The 21,699-nt window shown below is 40.5% G+C and overlaps 1 protein-coding gene across 1 annotated transcript in view; it reads left to right on the forward strand.

The window, feature by feature from the left end:
• Nucleotides 1-21,699, forward strand: part of LOC117384630 (transmembrane protein 163-like) — a 66,548-nt gene that overhangs the window by 28,833 nt on the left and 16,016 nt on the right. Inside the window, exon 5 of the mRNA XM_033981814.2 lies at nt 6,044-6,140. Within this exon, the coding sequence (XP_033837705.1) occupies nt 6,044-6,140 (97 nt within the window). The remainder of the gene's footprint in view (nt 1-6,043; nt 6,141-21,699) is intronic.

The following is a 21,699-nucleotide window of genomic DNA, read 5'->3' on the forward strand; positions in this document are numbered from 1 at the left end:
TCTAAACTCTTGTTCTCTTTCCTTCTTTCTCTCCTGCTCCTCTCTCTTTCATTTTCTCTCTGTCTCTCTCAACCCCTCCCTCTTCTCTACCCCCTCCACTCTCTCCCTTTCCTTTTTCTCTCCCCCTCCTCTCTCTACCACTTCACCACTTCTTTAACCCTCTCTCACTCCCCCACCCGCTTTCTCTTGTTCCCTCTTTTTCTATCTCCCCTATTCTCTCTTTCTGTCCTCTCTCTTTCTGCCCCTCTATCTCTCTCCTTCCCCCTTTCCCCCTCCCTCCTCTCACTTTCCCTCTCTCTCTTCTGTCCATCTCCTCCTCTCTCTCTCTCTCTCCCTCTTCATCTAATCTCTCTCGCTCTTTCCTTCTTTCTCTCCTGCTCCTCTCTCCCTTTTCTTCTTCTCACCCCCTCCTCTCTCTACCACTTCACCACTTCTCTAACCCTCTCTCACCCCCCCTCTCTTCTCCCTCATCCTTCTCCCTTTCTCTCTCCCTCTCTTCTTTTCCCTCTTTTTTAGGTTCTATAGTAGTCCTCTCTTTCTATCTCTCCCCTATTCTCTCGATCTCCTTCCCCCTTTCTCCCTCCTCTCTTCTCTTTCCCTCCCTCTCTCTTCTGTCCATCTCCTCCTCTCTACCTATCTCTCTTCATCTAATCTCTCTCGCTATCCTTCTTTCTCTCCCTCTCCTCTCTCTTTCCCTTTCTCTCTTTGTCTCTCACCCCCTCCTCTCTCTCGCTTTTCTTTTTCCCTCCCCCTTCCTCTCTTTTCCACTTCACCACTTCTCTAACCCTCTTTCCCCCACCCGTTTTCTCTCGTCCCTTCTTTTTCTATCTCTCCCCTATTCTCTCTTTCTGCCCCTCTTTCTCTCTCCTTCCCCCTTTCCCCCTCTTCATCTAATCTCTCTCTCTCGGTCTTTCCTTGTTTCTCTCCTGCTCCTCTCTCTTTCCCTTTCTCACTTTCTCTGTCACCCCCCTCCTTCTCTACTCCCTCATGTCTCTCCCTTTCTTTTCTCTCTCTACCACTTCTCCAACCGACCCTTCCCCCTCTTTCCTCTTCTCCCTCCTCCTCCCCACTTCCTCTCCCCCTCCCTCCCCCCCTCTCTCTCTTCCCTCTCTCCTTTTCCCTCTTTTTTAGTTTTCATAGTGGTCTATGTGTGTGTACTAGTCTATGTGTCTTATACTTGTTCAAATGAGAGTATAGTTCCTCTCCCACTGTCACATTATAAAGTGTGTGATTCCTGCTCGTTTGAACCTCTTCATATCTTTATATTTGTACATGACATTTACCACACAGATCACAGAACATTATAAATATAAATCAAGCGTATTAGACCTGTAACATCTCAAACAGCTCACTTTATCTCTCTTGTGTTAATTGCGATTGTTACTCCTGCCGTGTTTTCTCAATGGGACACAATGTACGAGTTCTATACAAACAACTTATCCACGCACGCACGACACATGAGACGACACGGACGCGTTTCCCTGCCTAAACCCGGCAACCCGAACGTACGCGGGCATGTACTTTACACGCGCGTTTCCATGGCAACGGGACTCACACACTGCCCCCCCGCGCTCTGTCCGTCCCTTTCTCTCCGTCTCCTCTCTCTTAGAACGTTTCGAGTTTGTTTACCCCACGCCAAAAGATGGAAAAGTAGCGCGGTAATATAACCGAGGGGGATCGATTCTGCTGTCGTGGTAAAATAAAATAAAAATAAAAAAAATAATAAAAATGGACATGTCTGTGTTTTGTTCGAAGGTGAAAAATAAATACAAAAAAAACAAAAACCCAACGAATTGAAATGTGGCGGTGGTAGTGATTGGGTGTTGCCATGGTAACAGGGCCCGGCGATGTCATAACAAGATGAATTGGGAAGTTTCTGTTACTGAGAGAGATAGCCGTAAAAGATATTTGATCTTAGTTTGGGTGGTATGCGTCTCTAACTTTACTGTTTCTATGAAGATCTTTGAATGTTTCACAGTATGGCTTTAAACTCATATATCTAGTTCATTATAAGTAGCTGTATTGTTCAAAAATACCTTCAAAAACATATTCTTACCATCAGCGGTGTCTATTCTTCACAGATTGGACCTGTAACTTAGCCTAATGGCATTTAGTCTCCATAGAGATTGAAACATTAAAAGCCATACTGTGTAGCATTCCAGTCAAATCAATAACATCTCCATGGAGACCAGACCAGATGACTAACAACGAGCAGCTTTAATAATGAGTCACTGTTGGTGGTTCTGTTGTGTTAATGCAAAAAGTTGTGAAGCTATCGGCGCCCCCTATGGACAGATGCACGTCACATTAGCGAATAGCGGATGTTTTTTTTCAGTTGTATCAAAAGGACTACGCAACTGTGTCAATTTCTACACGTATCACATTAAGAAAATTACACTGAAAAACAAAATAAGTACGTCACAGTGGGCGTGTACCGGTGGCAGTGAAAATGGGGACTGATCGGCAATATGGCGTCTTGAAAGTAAGTGATTAAAGATGGCTCAAACATGCATGAATCACTTCCAATACAACTTCGGCGGGTCAACAATGACACGGAAAAGTGATTTGGACTATTAGTCATACAACTATTTGCCACTATTGCTATTTTGCCTGGCGATTCCACAATGATGTATTTTTTTTTATACAGAATGTCATCAGTTTTGAGCCAGAGCCAAACATAATCGTCCAATCAGATTAGTTTTTTTACAGTGACGCATGTGTAACGAGCTCATTGGTCACAAAATTCCATTTCTCTCACCTTAGACTCGCAGGGGTGTGAACTCCATTTCACCGAAGGCCACATCAGCAAAATGGTTAAAAAAATATAACTGTGCAACTGTGTATCTCCTGATAAACTGACATTTTAAGACAGTCATACATTTTAATTAACCTTGTCACGGGCCACATAAAATGACGTGGCGGGCCGCATTTGGTCCCCGGGCCTTGAGTTTGACACATGTAACGTAGAGTTTACTGTTTTACTCTTTGATTTTGCAGAAAGACATGATGTTTTTCAGCCCTCTGTGATATTTTTTTCTTTCTCTGATTGGCTAATCCACCTGTCAATCATGCCCAGTGTCCAGACTCACTTGTTCTTAAAGTATTGGAGAAGTGTGTTTTCTGCATCCCAGGCAATTCGCTACCACTACTTCTACTATAATACTACTACTGCATAATAACAACGACACATATGAAGTAATGGTTAAATAAATAAACAACAAATTCTCCATCTAAAAACATTCAGCTTAGAATTTCAACTAAAAGTACCACACTGTTCTTACTGTTGGTACACAATGTGCTGTTTAAACCTGTCAGTGGTTCACATGAATAACACGAGGAGGGGGTGCTCAGCTGGGACAGAGGCAGAGTGCACCCCGTCCTTATATGGGCGTGCGTCCTGCTGCGGACTTCCTGGAGAGAGCTGCCCTGTGTTGCCGTGGTAACCTCATCCGCTCGAATTCCCGGGGGGACGAAGGATCAGACGGATACGCGAACACGGGCGGGATTATACAGGAGGGATGGGGGCACGGTTTAGTACGATTTGCAGTGTAGAGTTCACTTTGACCTACTGTTCAGATGTTGTTGTTTTTTTTTTGCTGTTTTGTTTGGGTGTGATTTTTATCCTCTTATGTAAGTTTGAATATTTCCTGGCTAGACTTTATGACAGATTATAATTATATTGCCTTTTTTTTTTTACTTTTATGTTCAGTGTCATGTGTCCCCGCAAACTAAAAATATCAAAATTTACATAATTTGGGTCGTTTTTTTTAGCAATTATAGTTTTCTTTAATGTCATTTGTGGTCCCAGTGAGATGAACAAACAAAATACAAAAATTACAAAAACAAAAGAATACAAAAGAATATTCGGAGTGCCACAAATGTGACACGTTTAAAGGTGCACTGTGTAACTTTTCATCACTTGATTGTTTCATCACTTGCTTGTTTCCATGATGACGTTATTGCTTTACCTGGATTTATACAGTTCTACTATATAATGTTAAACCTATTTATCTGTATGGGGACAGGCAGGTGACACTAATGGGCCAAGTTACTGGTCAGATCTGTTGATAGGCGAGCCAACTCACACTAAAAATGCATTACTTTGTGCAGTAAGATTGGGTTAGGAAGTGATAAACTAATACAAGAGAACATATTTTTAAAGGTCTAAACTAGATGTTTCATTAAAAATGGTGCTGTATTTTTCTATTTTGCAGATTCCATTCTATTACCTAAGAAATTACAACCTTTTCATTCTCATAATTGTCTCATATAATCCAGCCTAGACATGCTAATATCTTTTCAAACCAAACCACGCCGCTCCGTCCCATCCCCGTGCAGGAGTTAGCTAAAGCAGACGGGTTTTTGAAGCGTGACCCTGGACTCGTGCGACGCTGTTTACGGTCCCTCCGAGGGGTGTAATTGGGAACAGGTGTTTGGAGGACATCTGTCGAGGTTACACGGAACAGGACAGGTGCAGCTGCCACCCTCATCAGCTAATCTAATCAAAGGAAAGCACCGTTATCATCGCACGGGGAGACGGGCATGTATGGAGTCTGTAGTGTACCGGTATTAAAGGGTCTATATTACGCTATGTTTGATCTATGTTATAGTATTGTTTCCTCGTCGCAAACAGACCTGGAGTTGTGTTTTGTTTCATTCACAAACCCTGCATATTTAAGCTGAGTTCTTCTCTCAAACTGAAAACACACTGTTCTACCTTGTGATGTCATTAAGTGGTAATACAGTTTACAGTTTGTACAGTTCTTTTTAGCTGTGCATATGACTGAAAGATTTTTTATTCTGCACTTTTCTGTTTTAATGCAAATTTTATGATGATTATTTGTGATTATTTATGTTTTGATTTGTGTTTGAATTACTTTGTGTAGGAATTGCGCTATACAAATAAACCTGCCTTGCCTCACAGGAAGTGCTCCACTGTGTTTTTAAACTGCACATCTTCATTTTGATCATTTCAGCTCTGGATTTGTCTAACATTGAAGTTACAGCTATTGTTTTAGCCTCTGTTGGAGACGTTCTATTGACAATCTCAACTGTATAAAAGGTAAAACAGCTATATCCAGGAATATATGCAACGACGTAAGGTTATTCTAGAGTACTGAAGAGTAAAGCAGTTCAATTGAGGATAAAAATAACTGTTAACACCTTCAAGCTACCACTAGATGACATCACAAGGTGGAACAAAGCATTCTGAGGTTTGGAGATGTAGACAGACTGATAATAAAGTGTTACTCAAACATGTGTGAATGAAACAAAACACAACTCCAGGTCTGTTTTTGAGCAGCATTATAACATGACTAAAATCTCACATGAGTCAGTTTTGTGTAAAATAGGACCTTTAAAGTACTAGCACTGTAAGGAATAAGTACTGTTACTTGAGTAAAAGTTGTGGTTGCTCTTCCCTCTGTGAGTAAGTCTACAGTGACTTGAGCTTTATCTTAATACGAAATGATTTGAACATTTGTGTTTCTTTCCCTGCTCCTTCAGATATGATTTAGTTTTTCTCATGTTTCTATCCTCTAAAAACACCAGATTTTTTACATTGTTTAACTTTTATATACTTTTTTTTACTCATTCTTGAATCACTACTTTGTACTTTTACTTACACGTGCTTGTCTCCATGGAACTGTTATTGCTTTACTGTGAATGTTCATGGTATGGCATTAAACTCACCTATCTATGGAGTGGAGACAAGTTGAGGTAAGAGTCAGGTCTGTGGAGAGGCGAGCCCACTTACAGAAAGTTGATTTGGTTTGAAATGTATTTTTGAGCAGTAAAACACCTGTAATTGAATAAATACAAGATAGATACGTTTATTATTATACCATAGAAAATTCCAGGCAAAGCAGTAATATCTCCATGGAGACAAAACAGTGGCAGCCCCCCCTCCAGAAAAGTTACACAGAATACCTTTAAGTAAAACTGTTTTGAAATACTATTACATGAGTACACCATTTGGCTGCTCTAACATTGTTGTAACACTATGTCATCTTGATTATAATGTGTATACCTCTGTCTTCCTCAGAGCGTGCTGTGTACTCGGAGTGGTCTTCATTCTCTCCTCCCTGTGCATTATGGGTAAGGCCATCCATGATCTGGCCACCAAGCTGCTGCCTGAAGTGGTAAGAACGAAAGTATCACTATAACACATTATATTATGAATGATATGTATTTAAGTTACTGCGTTACTACATCAGAACTACAAGAGGAACAGGACTAAACTAAGTCTACATCAGGACTAAACCAGGACTAAACCAGGACTAAACCAGGACTAAACCAAGTCTACATCAGGACTAAACCAGGACTAAACCAGGACTAAACGAGGACTAAACCAAGTCTACATCAGGACTAAACGAGGACTAAACGAGGACTAAACCAGGACTAAACCAGGACTAAACCAGGACTAAACCAAGTCTACATCAGGACTAAACCAGGACTAAACCAGGACTAAACCAAGTCTACATCAGGACTAAACCAGGACTAAACCAGGACTAAACCAGGACTAAACCAGGACTAAACCAGGACTAAACCAGGACTAAACCAGGACTAAACCAAGTCTACATCAGGACTAAACCAGGACTAAACGAGGACTAAACGAGGACTAAACCAAGTCTACATCAGGACTAAACGAGGACTAAACCAGGACTAAACCAAGTCTACATCAGGACTAAACCAGGACTAAACCAGGACTAAACCAGGACTAAACCAAGTCTACATCAGGACTAAACCAGGACTAAACCAGGACTAAACCAGAACTAAACCAGGACTAAACCAGGACTAAACCAGGACTAAACCAGGACTAGAACAGGACCGTCCTGTTTTAAGACCAAACATTTGTCTGAAATCCGATTGAATTGTTTTTATATATAATTTTCTATTTTCTAATCGTGTCCCATTAAAGACAAAATGTGACTACATCTGCAACCTGTGCCTGCCAATATCAAGCATTTTCAAACAAGCTCAATGTTTTTTTTTGGATCTAAAAATATCTAATGGAAATCTGGACAGAGACAGTATGATATTCTTGTCTTATTTTCTAGTCCTTATAGTCTGGTCCTTTAGTCTTGGCTTTTCTAGTGCTGTTTTAGAGACAGTTTAGTTCTGGTTTAGTCTTAGCTAAATCTTGGTTTAGTCCTGATTTACTCTTAGCTTAGTCCTGGTTCAGTCCTGTGTTAAGTTTGGTTTAGTTCTGTTTTAGTCCTGTTTTAGTCTCATTTTACACCTGGGGTAGTCGTGTTCTAGACCTGGTTTAGTCCTGGTTTACTTCAAGATAAGAGCTGCTGTCGTCATTTAAAAGTACTTAATCAAGTCTTCATGTGGTATTGGTTTTCTTATAAGACCCTTATTAGTCCTGTTTTAGTCCTGTTTTAGTCCTGTTTTAAACCTGGTTTGGTCCTATTTTAGTCCTGTTTTAGACCTGGTTCAGTCCTGTTTTAGTCCTGGTTTAGTCATGCTTTAAACCTGGTTTAGACCTGGTTTAGACCTGGTTTAGACCTGGTTTAGTCCTGGTTTAGTCGTGTTTTAGTCCTGATTTAGACCTGTTTTAGTCCTGATTTAGACCTGTTTTAGACCTGGTTCAGTCCTGTTTTAGTCCTGGTTTAGTCCTGGTTTAGACCTGGTTTAGTCCTGGTTTAGTCCTGGTTTAGACCTGTTTTAGACCTGGTTCAGTCCTGTTTTAGTCCTGTTTCAGTCCTGTTTTAGTCCTGGTTTAGTCCTGCTTTAAACCTGGTTTAGTCCTGGTTTAGTCCTGGTTTAGACCTGGTTTAGTCCTGGTTTAGTCCTGGTTTAGTCGTGTTTTAGTCCTGATTTAGACCTGTTTTAGACCTGGTTCAGTCCTGTTTTAGTCCTGGTTTAGTCCTGGTTTAGACCTGGTTTAGTCCTGGTTTAGTCCTGGTTTAGACCTGTTTTAGACCTGGTTCAGTCCTGTTTTAGTCCTGGTTTAGTCCTGGTTTAGACCTATTTTAGACCTGGTTCAGTCCTGTTTTAGTCCTGTTTTAGACCTGCTTTAGACCTGTTTTAGACCTGGTTCAGTCCTGTTTTAGACCTGCTTTAGACCTGTTTTAGTCCTTGATTCCCTCTCCATCCTGGTCAGACATGGACAGATGACAGACAGTATCATTTTGTTTTTTTCGATGCCATGTCTGAAGTGGCAGCAGATCTGATGCGTGTTGTGCGGTGGGTGAGGTGCTTGGTTGCTATAGTCGCTCGAGTATTTTGGACTGAACAGATGGGAAATGCCATAGACTTCAGGCAGCCCAATTACCAACCAAGGCTGTGATTTGAGTCCACAATTAATTACACGCTAAAGATCCTCGCGGCTAATGGCACATAGAGGGAAATGAGAGAGAAATTTGCTTTTTTTTTTGGTAATAGCATTGTATTAAGGTCCGTGGGGCGGTCGTGACATCCCAGCAGTTGATGTTATAATCTAAAATGGAGGGCTAGAAATCTATGCGAGAGTTTTGGCAAGAATATTTAAACAGAAAATCCAAAAATATTATAAATTGCAGTAGTTTTTAATGATCATATTTCAGATTCAAACCCGCTGAGACTGATATGTGTCGAAACTGAAGACTCGCTCGTTATAACAGAGACGCAGATTGGAGGAGGGAGGATTTAAATAAGCCACACAGTCACATTTTTAACGTTTTATCGCAGCTTTGGGAGGTGTTTGTGCTGGCTCGCGGTTCCTTTTCCTCGTCACGCGTGAGGAAGTGAGGATGTGAGAATCCTGACGGTGATGTGTACACTGCAAAATAATGATGAATCAAAGGTCTTATATTACGCAAATCGGACTCTTGTGAGCTTTAAGTCATGTCCTAATGCTGTTACCTTCTCAAAAACAGACCTGGAGTTGTGTTTTGTTTCATTCACACATGTTTCAGTCTATATCTCCAAGCTCAAAATGCTCTGTTCCACCTTGTGATGCCATCAAGTGGTAGTTTTCAAGTTAACAGCTCCTTTTCCCTTTTGTTCAGTAGAGATTATTGATTCCAAGGCTGAAATGATTCAAATGATTCCAGTGAAGGTGTGTGGAGTTTAAAAAAACAGTGGAGCACTTCCTGTATTATGATGACATCACAAGGTGGAACAGGGTGTTTTCAGTTTGAGAGAAGAACTCAATACCTTGTTGACTGACTTTCCTACAAAGAAGCTACTTAGTGCTCCTTCAAACGGGATTATTTATCTTGATTCGGTACATTTTGAAATATTTTGTTAGCTTTGAATTATCGCAGAGCTGTAGTTATTTAGGTAACAATAGTGATTTGGAAACAGTTCTGAAATAAACTTTAAGCACATAACTGCAGTTTAGATGCTGTGAGATGCATGTGTTAGCGGTTCATATTTCAGTCGGCTCTCAAATGTTAATGCTGCAAATGTTCATGTGTAAAATGTGCTGTGTGAACTTGTGAACTTGAAAACAGAAATTACAAATCGAATCAGAATCGCTTAAGATGTCAGAAAACAACATCCTCAGTTTGCCTGTAATTCTGTAAAAAATACAACATAAAGAGTGACAGATGTGTTGAACAATTCTACATCAGGAGTCGGCAACCTACGGCTCCGGAGGTGCATGTGGCTCTTTCATCTTTATACAGCGGCTCCATGTGGCTCGGGAAAATAGTAATAGTATTTAAAAGTGCATTTTATGTGTGTTTTTTCTTTTTTTAAATTGTAGTTTAAATTTGAAGATTATTTTGATCTTGAAATATTAAAATTGAATTAGATTTTATTATTTTTTGTCACTCAAAAAGTGTCACACTCGCGGAAAATTGCAAAACCCTGTGCATTTAGGCTCCGTGATACACTCCCAAAGCTCAAAGGTGATATAAGGATGACGGCTCATGGCATTTTTTGTTTGCTACATGGATCATTTAAGATCAGCATTTTAATTCATTTGAAAGAGACCTGCAACTCACCATGTTTTATTTATTAAAAAAAAAAAATTAAGAGTTCAAAATGTTCAAAATTGTGCAGTACATACATAAAATGTAATATTCTCTGTAGCACTTCATGGATTTCATAAGCAACACACTATAGTTGTTTAGTATAAAGGTAAAAAAAACCCAAACATTATATACAGGGTTATTTTCATTTTAGATGTCTGAAGTATTTGCGGCTCCCAGTGTTCTCGGGTGTGGCTCTTTGGGTGTTAAAGGTCGCCTACCCCTGTTCTCCAGCTACTTTTTTTTAGCTCAGCAGCTCAGTTGGGCTTGTCCCATAAACTGTATAAAGAAGTGGACTAAGTGAGTGTGACGTCACCCATAGCGTTCAGCTCCAGTCAAATGAAGCTAATTGAGGCTAGCAATTATAGCGGCGAATTTGGAGCTGAGTTCCAGTTCCATATTGGGAATTCTGAGTGTGAGTATCATAGCAACCAAAGGGCCAATCGGGAGCAGGCTGTTAAAAGTAATGTCCCTTCCTCCCCACACCGCTGGTTCAACAACACTCTAAATCAGTCCTGTTGCTAATGCTAGCGGGAACGACCTCAAGGAAAGAAGGTGCCTGATTTGTCTTTTATTAATGTTTCTATTTTGATTCACAAACAAAATGGTGAACTAAAAACACCAGGATCATGTAGAGCGGGTTAATACAAACATTTAAGACGAAAATGACAAGTCTGACAGCAGCAGTTAGAGAGAGAGGGGCCACAATTTTCCAATGTAAAGTGAATTGGAACCAAAGTCGATGGAGCTGGAATCACGCACATGATCACTTCCTATTTGAAACGTGGCAGCTAGCAGGTTAGCCATGTCCATTTATATATATATACACAGTCTATGGTTTATCCCACAGATGAATGCTGTCACTGTGTCCTTGGGTAAGACACTCATCCCCCCTCGCCCCTAGTGTCTGTGTACACTGGTGTATGAATGTGTGTGAAGGGTGAGTGGTTCCTTGATGTAAAACGCTTTGAAATTGTTGTTTTAGAGATGTGCACAGTTAGAATCTCAAGTATATTGTAAATAAAGAGACGGAAACATCTAACGTAATCTTCCAACGGTATAAACTGGTTACAACTGTTCAAATCAAGATACTAAATTAAACCAAACTGAGCCATTTTAAGCGGTTTTGTTTTGCAGTGCGCGCGATGCTAGCATACAGAGGAAATGTGTTTGGCTGCTACATGAAGAATGTCACAAATCTCAGGTGTGAAGACTGGAGCGCTCGCACTTCCTGAAATAGATCTATCACTCGGTTGCCGGGCAATAATCGTCTCCGTAGAAAAGAGGCGGGGACTTGGATCTGTCATAATAAAGTAATGTGGAAGATGAGTAAAGATAGCTGCGGTGTTTTGATGAGATTTCTTAGTGGATTCGGGTTATTAAAGGTCTTATATTACGCAAAATTGACTCTCGTGAGCTTTAAGTCATGTTATAATGTTGTTACCTCCTCAAAAACGTACCTGAAGTTGTGTTTTGTTTCATTCACACATGTTTCTGTCTATATCTCCAAAGCTGAAAATGCCTTGTGATGTCATGAAGTGTTCGTTTTCAAGATAACAACTACATTTTACCTTTAGTTCAGTAGAGATTGACAATTCCAGGACTGAAATGATCCAAATGTTTCTAGTGAAGGTGTGTAGAATTTAAAAACACAGTGGAGCACTTCCTGTATTACCACATGATGACATCACAAGGTGGAACAGAGCATTTGAGCTTTGGAGAAATAGATTGAAACATGTGTGAATGAAACAAAACACAACTCCAGGTCTGTTTGTGATGAGGAAACAACATTATAAGCGCTTTAAGTAAAAGTATTCAATGTGTGTGTGCGACACTTTGAGAATCATAATTTAAAAAGTGTGAAAATAAAAATAAACAATGGTAGTAGCAGTGGAAATGTAGAGCAAAAATATTCAAATTATTCAGTTGATTGAGTTATGAGGGCAATAACTCTTCTGAAAATGTAAGTACACTCGTAATATTGCAATACATTTAAAACATTTGAGCTGAATTGTAGTCAGATCTTTAAATAGTACTGTAGTAGTAGTAGTAGTATTGATGGTAGTACTAAACGCATAGTGTTTTTTGCCCATTCAAAACGTCAATAGTTTCAAGGTTAGAACTGGGCTAAATACCAACATCATAACAGCTCCCTTAAATCTGTTATGTGTTGTTTTTTGTTTTTTTTGGCTTCGTTGGGTATTATCACCTGCTTATTTCCATGGGGATATACGTTTAATGCCATACTGTGAAATATCTCAGACAAAGCAATATCATATCCACAGAGACAAACACACAGGGGATCCTCCAGCAGAAAAGTTATATAGCGGATCTTTAAGCTGTTATTATTGCAAAGTGTCACCCACTCTAAGGCCTGAAAGATTTGGGGAAAATGTCTAACTGTGATTTTTCTGACAAGCATTGTGATTTATGCTTTTGTAATAGGATTCTGTTTAAAGTTGACATTTTAAACCAGAAGAACTGACAAAAAGACTGAAATACGAGCTGACAAACTAATACAAGAACGTGTTTGTACCATCGACTGTATATATAAACGGACATGGCTAACGTGTCCCCTCTCTCTGTAACTGCAGCTGTCATTCTCGTCATTTTGGTCTTAAAATGTTTGTATTAACTCTTTTTTATTTTGCTATTGCATCAGTAAACCAAGATATTGTTGTAACGCTGGGGGATCAAAGATATAGACTAGGGGGGAAAGTTTGACAGAGTTTATTACAAACAAGGAAATGTGAATGTTTGTTGACGGAGCAAGTAGTAGAGAGCTGGGTCGAAAGCTGACGTCTTCGAACCAGTCGTTGGAAGATAGGTCGGAGGCTGAGGTGTTTGTACCGGTTGTGCAGAGCTGGGTCGGAGTCGGAGGCGCAGGGTGGGTCCAAGAAACTCGATGACGGAGGATACACTGATGAATAAAACTGAAGGACGACATGACGATCTGGCAGACTGTGTAGAAATCCTCAGCCCCTTTGTACTCCTGAGGTGGAGGCTTGATTGCTGATGGGCAGCAGGTGTGTAGTGGGTGGTGCCAGAGTCTCCGCCCCCCGCTTCAGACAAGGACAGAGAAGGGAGGGGGGAAGACAGCACAGAAACACAGGGGCAGACTGGGATATTGACAGTGCACGGAAAACACAAAAAACCCAAATCGTGGCAGATTTTAACAGTAATAACAGACAAATCAGGCGCCTTCTTTCCCCGAGATCGCTCCTGCTAGCGTTAGCAACAGGTTTGATTGACGGTGTTGCTAAGCGAAGTGAAGGGGAGTTACTTTGAACAGCCTCGCTCCTGATTGGCTCTTTGGTTGCTATGATACTCGCAGTCGGAATTCCAAATATGCAACTCGGCTTCAAATTCGCCGCTATAACTGCTAGCCTCGATGTGTTTGATTTGATTGAAGCCAAACGCTACGGGTGACACCACACTCTTAGTCCACTTCTTTAAACAGTCTAAACTACAGGGTTAGCAGTTGTTTTTTTTTAATGCCGAATAATACTTAAAAAATGTCCGTCTTTGCGATTTGCTGATTGCGTCCATTCAAATTTTGATTCCGACGCGATTAATCTTGCGGCCCTAATTCGTGCGATTATATTTTGATTGAACCTATGCGTTTTCCTTTAGCAAAATCCAATAGTTTGATAGTGGGCTGTAATGAGCGCTCCAGTGTTGCAGTGGTGCGGCTCTGGCTTCACTATCACGGCTCAAATTGCCTCTCTGAGTGGCCCGGTCTCTATTAGTTTTGGAGAGCCTTATTGATTTATCGGCCCGGCTGTTTTCCATTCCTTCATCTTTGCTCGAGGCAGAGACAGACGGTGAGGTGAGACTCGACAACGCTCCATTTTTGTTTTATTTAAAGGAGCATTGTGTAACATTTTTGCCGCAGGGTTCACCACCTGCTCGGCTAGACAGAGATGTTATTGTTTTGCTGGTGTGTTCTAAAGTATGGGATTTAATAGAGCAGGGAGATGCGGCTTAAAAGTGTTATCGTGATATGCAAGTAGCGATGTTACATGTTATTTAATTCAAGTTTATTTCAAAAGCAAATTTAAAAGAAGAGCATAATCGAACCAAAACCAAAAAACAAATATACAGATCACATGATACATAGAAAAAGAACAATAAAATGCCAAGATACTCTGTCTAACTAGTATTAAATGCCAGGGAGAAGAGGGTGGTTTTCAGTCTTGTCTTGGAGAGTCTTAGGCCTATACTCCTATCTCCATGGAAACAAGCAGAAGAGCAAGTTACAGTTCTGGTCTATGGAGCGATGAATCATTCACGTGTTTTTCCAAGGCATTTTTGAGTAATGAAAACAGCTATAATTGAATAAACGTAAAGTAGTTTAATGGCAGACTGTGAAATATTCCAGGCAAGACTATAACATCTCCACGGAAACAAACAGGTAACGGACATCCCCACCAGAAAGGTTCCATAGTACACCTTTAAGTCTCGCTCTTCCTTTGGTGACGCAGAGTTAAAAATAGCTTCAGATCTTGTTACTGGTGGAAGTTGGAAATCGGGTCTACACTCTCTTCCTCTGCGCTATGAAAAGTTAATAAGGTAGTTAGGTATGCAGCGATGGAAAGAGGAGAGAAGAGATCCAAGATGGCCGACGTTACATTCTTTTTTTTTGACACTTGCCGTTGCTGGTCCTGCGAGGCCAATTAATGTCAGTTAGAAAGGAAATGCACGTCGTCTAAGAGGAGCAGACGAGGCCTAAGATCCCAAAAGGCTTTTTCATGTTTTAAATGAAATCTTAGGTCAGCAAATTAGCAGCTGTTTGGAGAGCACTAACCACAAACGAGAAAGAATTCGACAGCTGGAAAACAGGGATAATGCTATTTATCCGCTGTATGGTGCGAGAGTTGAGAATTGCCTCTATAAATGTTGATGCAGTTTTGAAAATGTTCGCCGTTTTAGGCAAATTAAGTAGCATTTTGGTGTAGACCGCAGACCAAAGTTTGACTATTTGTTTCCTATTCATATTAGCATGTGGTCATTTGTTTATATTAGAAATGACACTTCCAATCAGTTGTATTACACTATGTTGTTTATGTATTATTTTGAAGTAATTCTGATAAGGTAATCATTAATAATTATAGCTAGATTATAAGGATTTATATGGAACAACAGTGAGTGAGTGAGTTAGCTGAAGATTTTGTATTTTTTGGTATTTATATGTAAAAAGGCAGATTAAACTTACGATTTAGTGAGTTATAATACATTGTTTCGTAGTACTTTTCCTGCGTAAATAGTAGTTTTTGCATGAACTCCCCCTGCAGGTGTAGTCTTGTGAGTGCAGTCTGGCTCAGATACACACATAATCATTTTTTGATCTTTGGCCACGCCCCCGTTTTTGTCGACTAATCGATCGGCGGGACTTGTCTTTAGTCGCCTGCAGCCCTGATGCTTGATCAAAGGTTTCGGTGAATAGTTTTACATTTCAAATAAGATTATAAGATTATTCTACATTTTGAACTAGAACTAGATCAGAAAGCTGTTGCCGTATTTCTAAACACAACTTTATCTGTACATTCTCGTCTATTGGCGGTGTATAAAGTCCAATCCAAGGCCACACAAACATGACGGAAGGAAACATGTACAAATGGTTTGCCATAGCAGCACGCCTCAATGTGAAATGAACGTGATTCTTGGATTAGTTCAATTTCAAATGAATGCTAATGACGGCTTTGCATGCGTGTCGTGGACTGAATCCTGATTTTCAAACATAGCGTGCAAATGTTTTCGCAATTACAATCCTTTTTCCATAGTCTTGATTCATGAAGGTGCAAGATTTTGGAAAAAAAATCGAAACAATTTATTAGAGATTCAGTTCAAATTGCACTTTTTAAGCATGTCTAGAAGCATTAACATTTGAGAGAAGACTGAAATATGAACAGCTTGACTAATACAAGTAGGCCTGTCATGATAAATAGTATATCAACTTATCGTTCAATGTATATGGTAGATGGAACAAACATTTTCTTTTGTGTATGAACTACGATTAGATTAGAGCGAGTTTAATTCCGAACTTCTATGACTCATTATATATACAAAATAACTACTTAACTGTTGCATTCTGTTATTTATTCATTGCATCTCATATTTTTGAACAATTTTGTACATTTAGAATACTTTTTGTGGGATACTTTATGGTGCTTTATGGTTTGGTTTCCATATGATCGATTATCGCCTATATTTACTTCAGCAACATATCGCACCTAAAAATGTGTTATCGTGACTGGTCTAAATACAAGAATCCAATGCATTTCAGAACATGTTTGTAAAGGTCCAAACTACAGGGTGAATTATAATACTCCATAGACACGCAGGGGCTTCTTCTGGTTATCTGAGAGGTCCAAGGAGGAAGACAAGCAGGGCATGGCCTTAGTCATGTCCCAAGTTGAAATGGCCTCTAAAGCTGCTCGGGGTTTAGACGCCAGAGAAAAACATCTGCTCTAAGAACTCGAAGACCTGAGGAAGCTTCGAGAAAGAGACAAAGAACAGCACCAGGAGGAGAAGTTAAAGCTACTGAGGAAAACAAAGATGATTATTCTCACTCATAAAACTCAGATGGTACAAAAGGACAGAGCAACACAAGAACTCCAGACTGAGCTGGACAAAGTCAAACAGGAGAATGGACTTTTAGTGAAAGAGATAAATCAGCTTGTGGAAAAGCATGAGGAGGACAAGTTAAAGGTCCTGAAGAAAACAAAGCTGATTATTGAAGCTCATAACACTGAGATGGAGAGAGCGGACAGAACAATCCAGGAACTCCAAACTGAACTGGACCAAGTGAAGGAGGAGGGAGGAGGACTTAGAGACCAGAGAGATGAGCTGAAATATGAGCTTCACTCCAAAGATGGTGAGATTGAGGTCCTACAGAAACAAGTCGCAGACATTAAAGAGATGCTGGAGAAAATTAAAGAAGATTCCTGCCAAAAAGGCGAAGAGTGGGAGACGGAAAAGCAGAATTTTCAGAAGGAGGCTGCTGATCTCAAATACAAACTGCAGGAACAATCTTTGCAGAATACAGAACTGATGCACAGGTCCAAAGATTGGAGAAGGAGAAGGACACCATTTTGAGGACCTGTCAGGTGCTGAAGGACAATCTGAAAAGGTCACAGGACGAGCACTCCCTGCTGAAGGACAGATGTAATGCACTGGAGCAGGAGGCGGAGCAGGACAAACATGGCTGAGCTGATCTACAGGCGAACAATGCTGCCATTTTGAGAACCTGTGAGCAGCTTACGACAGAGCGCTCTCTACTGGAAGAGAGATGTAGTGCGCTAGAGCAGCTATTGAAGACGTCACAGGAAGAGCGCTCCCTGCTGTTCGAAAAGAACAGTGCGCTACAACAGGACGTGGAGCAGGAGAGACAAATCAAAAGTAAAATAGAGGAGGAGACGGCTGCCATTTTGAAGACTCATGAGCAGCTGAAGGTAGAGCATTCTCTGCAGGCTGAGAGGTGCAGTGAGCTGGAGCAAAATCTGAAGAGGGTAGAAGAACATCGCTCCCTGCTGGAGGAGATGAGCAGAGCACTAGAGCAGGAGCTGGTGAAAAAAAAGAGGAAGTGGTACAGGAGGCTTCTGTGCATCTAGACCCTCTCTCAACCCCCTGCACCGTTCTGCACATGAACAATAAAGCATAACAAAAAAAAGTATTGTTTTATTATTTGTATTATAAAAGACCACGATTTTCATTCACATTTAAATTATACAAATATTATATTACTATACTGCACTATAATTACTCCTGATGGGGACAGCCGGTATAATAATCAATAAATCAATAAACAGATACTAATCAATATTAAATACAGATTGACCAATATGGGTTTTTTCATGGCCGATGCTGATAACAAGTGTCTAGAATCCAGAGAAACCGATGGCCGATATTTTTTGGGCCGACATGTAGGTCACATTTTGTGCAGTTATCTCTTCGCACTAGTGTTCAAATAAAGCTTCACTCTTTAAGCAGCAGGTTGCGCAAAACTAAATATTGGCTTGTGCTGGATATTTAAGGGCACAAAAAAGTGCAAATATTGGCTGGATATATCAACCAATCGATACATTGATCTACCTCATAATAAACTATTATGAAAACAAGATACTAATTTGAAGTATCAATAATGAAAAAAACTAACAAATAACAAAACATACATAAATAAAATATGTAATGAAAACATAAATAAAATAAGTAATAAAAACATAAATAAAATAAGTAATAAAAAAGGAAAAAAAAATCTTTCTCTTAAAATGAGGGGAGCCAACACTGAACCCTGAGGTACACCTTATATTTAATAGCTCCATTTCTATGTTTACTCTACGCTCACCATCTGCACTAAATATTTCAAAGTAGGTCACACTCATCTAAACTGACCACTGCTCCTGAATGTCATGACTAATGTAGGACACAACCCTGATTTAATGTGGAAGTGGATCTCTGTCGTTAGTTTGGCTTAATGAGCTAATTAGCTAACGACACTGTAATTAAGTCATTTGGACTTAAAACAGGTGATTTACATTTGTACATGAAGGGGTCTTGTGAAATAGTTTGAAACATCACTGGGCATTGCTGATTTACTCTGTCCACAAAATTTGAAAATATATGAACTAATTATTAGAGTGAAAGTGTTTTGCCAAAAGTTATACACATTTTATCAGTAAAATAATCATACATTGGTGCGGGTTTACTTATGTTATGAAAGGTCGATATGACGTGTATAGATTCTCAGTAGTGCTGGTTTTAGTACTAGTTTGATCCAGGTTTGGGCCTGGTCTATACTCTTGGCTTTAGTTTAAATTAGATCTCCGGGTTTGGTAATTGTTAGTAGTAATATTGTCCTACATTAGTTCTAAGTCCTGGTTTAGTTCTGGATAAGTCCTGCATAAGTCTTGGTTTTAGTCCTGGTTAAGTTCTGGTTTAGTACTGGATAAGTCCTGGTTTAGGTCTGAATAAGTCCTGGTTTAGCCCTGGTTTAGTCCTGGATAAGTCCTAGTTTAGTTCTTATAAGTATACATTTTAATTACGCCCTAGTTTATTCTAGTCCCTGGTTTAGTCCTGGTTTTGTCATGGGTTTGTCCTGCTTCAGTCCTGGTTTAGTCCTGGTTTAGTCCTGCTTCAGTCCTGGTTTAGTCCTGGTTTAGTCCTGCTTCAGTCCTGGTTTAGTCCTGCTTCAGTCCTGCTTCAGTCCTGCTTCAGTCCTGGTTTAGTACTAGATAAATCCTGGTTTGGTCCTTATAAGTAGTTTTATTCCTGAATACATTTTGATTAAGCCCTGATTTATTCCTAAAGTTTAGTTCTGTTTAGTCCTGGTTCATTTGTTTAGTTCTTCTTTTGTCCTGGATTAGTTGCTGTTTTGATTGTTGTTTAGTCCTGGATAAGTCCTGGTTTAGTTCTGGTTTGGTCCTTGTAAGTAGTTTTATTCCTGAATACATTTTGATTAAGCCCTGGTTTGTTTTAGTCCTGGTTTAGTCCTGGTTTAGTTGATGTTTGGTTATCTTTTATTCCTGGATTAGCTCATGTTATGAAGAGAAGACATTTGTTTTATGGTCAGTCAGAATGAATATTTAAAATGATCAAATGTTTGTTGAAAATACCATAATAGAGCTTTAGTTCTGCAGTAAACCAAAGTTAGTTGAAACAGAAGAGCAGTGAATCCCAGTATCTCATATCTCAGGGAATCCCTCCAGTGACCATGTTATCTGCATTCAAAGTGGATTCAGGTTTGACGCATTGAGGGGGAGGGCTCTGACAGCAGCTTAAGCTCAAAACAAACCCACCCTCCCACCCTCTCTCTTGCTCCCCCTCCCCTCCTCTCCTCCACCTCTCTCTCTCTCTTTCTCTCTCTCTCTCACATACACACATATATATACTCTCTCCCTTTCCTCTCGCTTTTCCTCCCTCTCTTGTCACCAGCCTCTCACTTTCTCTTTTCCCTCTTTGTCTCTCCCCTATCCTCTCCTTTCTGTCTGTCCCTCTATTTCCCTCCTTCCTCCTCTTTCTCCCTCTCTACTTTCTCTTTTCCTCCCTGACTCTCCCCTCCATTTTTCTCCTCTCTCTCTCTTCTCTTTCTCTCGCTCTCCTCTCACTTCATCTAATCAATCTCCCTCTCTCCCTCCTTCTTTCTCTCCCGCCCCTCTCTCTACCCCCCTCTCTAACGTCTCTCTCTCTCTTACCCTTCTCTAATCCCCTCTCCTCTCTCTTTTCATCCTTCTGTCTACTCTCCATCTCCTCTCCTCTCTCTCTCTCTCTCTCCCCATTTCCTCTCTCTCCCTTTTCTCTCCTTTCTCTTCATCTAATCTCCCCCCCTCCTTCCTCTCCCACTCCTCTCTCCCTTTCTCTCTCTCCCTCTCTTCTCTCCTATTCCTCACTCTACTCCCTTTTTAACGCTCTCTCTTTCTCCCCCCTCCCTCTTTTCTAACCTACCCCCTCTCTCCCCTCTTTTCTCTACACCCTCTCTCAACTCTTTCTCGCTCTCCCTCTTCTCTCCTTTCCCTCTCTCCCCCTCTCTGTTTACCCCCTCTCTAACTGTTTCTCTCTCTCACACCCCTCCTCTCTCTACCCTTTCTCTTTCTCTCTCACCCCCTCCCACTTCTCTAACTCCCCCCTCTCTCCCTTTCCTCTTTCTCTCCCTTTCCTCTCGTCTCTAACCTTCCCCCCTCTCTTCCCTTTCCTGCTCCTCTCTCTCTCTTCCTCCTCCCTCTATCGCTCCTCTCTCTCTCGTCTAAATTGTGCGTGGCCTGGTCTGACATTTCTATCTGACAGAGAAACGCCTGAACAGAATATAAAGTGGGGTCTGGTTATCAGTATCCTTCATAATAGTGATGGTGGATTTGTCACTTGTTTGGGGCATTAGAGCGGCTCATATTAACAAAAGACAAACTATTATTATTATTATTATTATTATTATTATTATTATTATTATTATTATTATTATCCCAATGACCATCAGACCATATAATCAAATCAGATGTAGTTATTTATGCAAACTATCAAAAAGCTCCAAAAAGGGAAAATAAACAGTCAAACTAACCACAAAAGTGTAAAAATATCTCCTCATACTAGATAATAGAATGTGATTTTCCATTATATTCCATGTGTCTTATATCTGTGTACTCCCTCAGTGTCCAGTAGGTTCATAGTGGTCCATGGCTGTATACTAGTCTATGTGTCTTATACTTGTGAAAGATACAGCTCAAGATCACGCTCTCTCTCCATTTCCTCTCTCTTTTCCTCTCTCTTTTCCTCCCTCTCTTCTCACCAACCCACCTCACTTTCTCTCATTCCTTCTCTTTCTATCTCTCCCCTATTCTCTCCCGTTCCTCTTATTCCCTTTTCTCTCTGCTCCTCTTTCTCCCTCCTTCCTTTTCCGACACTTTCTGCCCATCTCCTCATCTCTTTCTCTCTCTGTTCATCTAATCTCTCTTCCTCTCTTTCCTTCTTTCTCTCCTCTCTCTCTCACCCCATCCATATTATCTACTCCCCTTCCCTTTAATTTTTCTCTCCCCTCCTCGCCCTACCACCTCTCTAACTCTCTCTCTCACACACCCTCCCTCTTCGCCCTCTTCCTCCCCACTTTCTCTCTCCCTCCCTCTGTTTCTTCCCTCTCTCCTTTTCCCTCTTTTTAAAGTTCCATAGTGGTCCATGGGTGTATACTAGTCTTATACTTTTATACTTGTTCTGATACAGCTCAAGATCACTGTTTCTCTCTCCCCTT

This window comes from Periophthalmus magnuspinnatus, chromosome 2 (assembly GCF_009829125.3).
Source record: "Periophthalmus magnuspinnatus isolate fPerMag1 chromosome 2, fPerMag1.2.pri, whole genome shotgun sequence".
Lineage (NCBI taxonomy): Eukaryota > Metazoa > Chordata > Actinopteri > Gobiiformes > Gobiidae > Periophthalmus > Periophthalmus magnuspinnatus.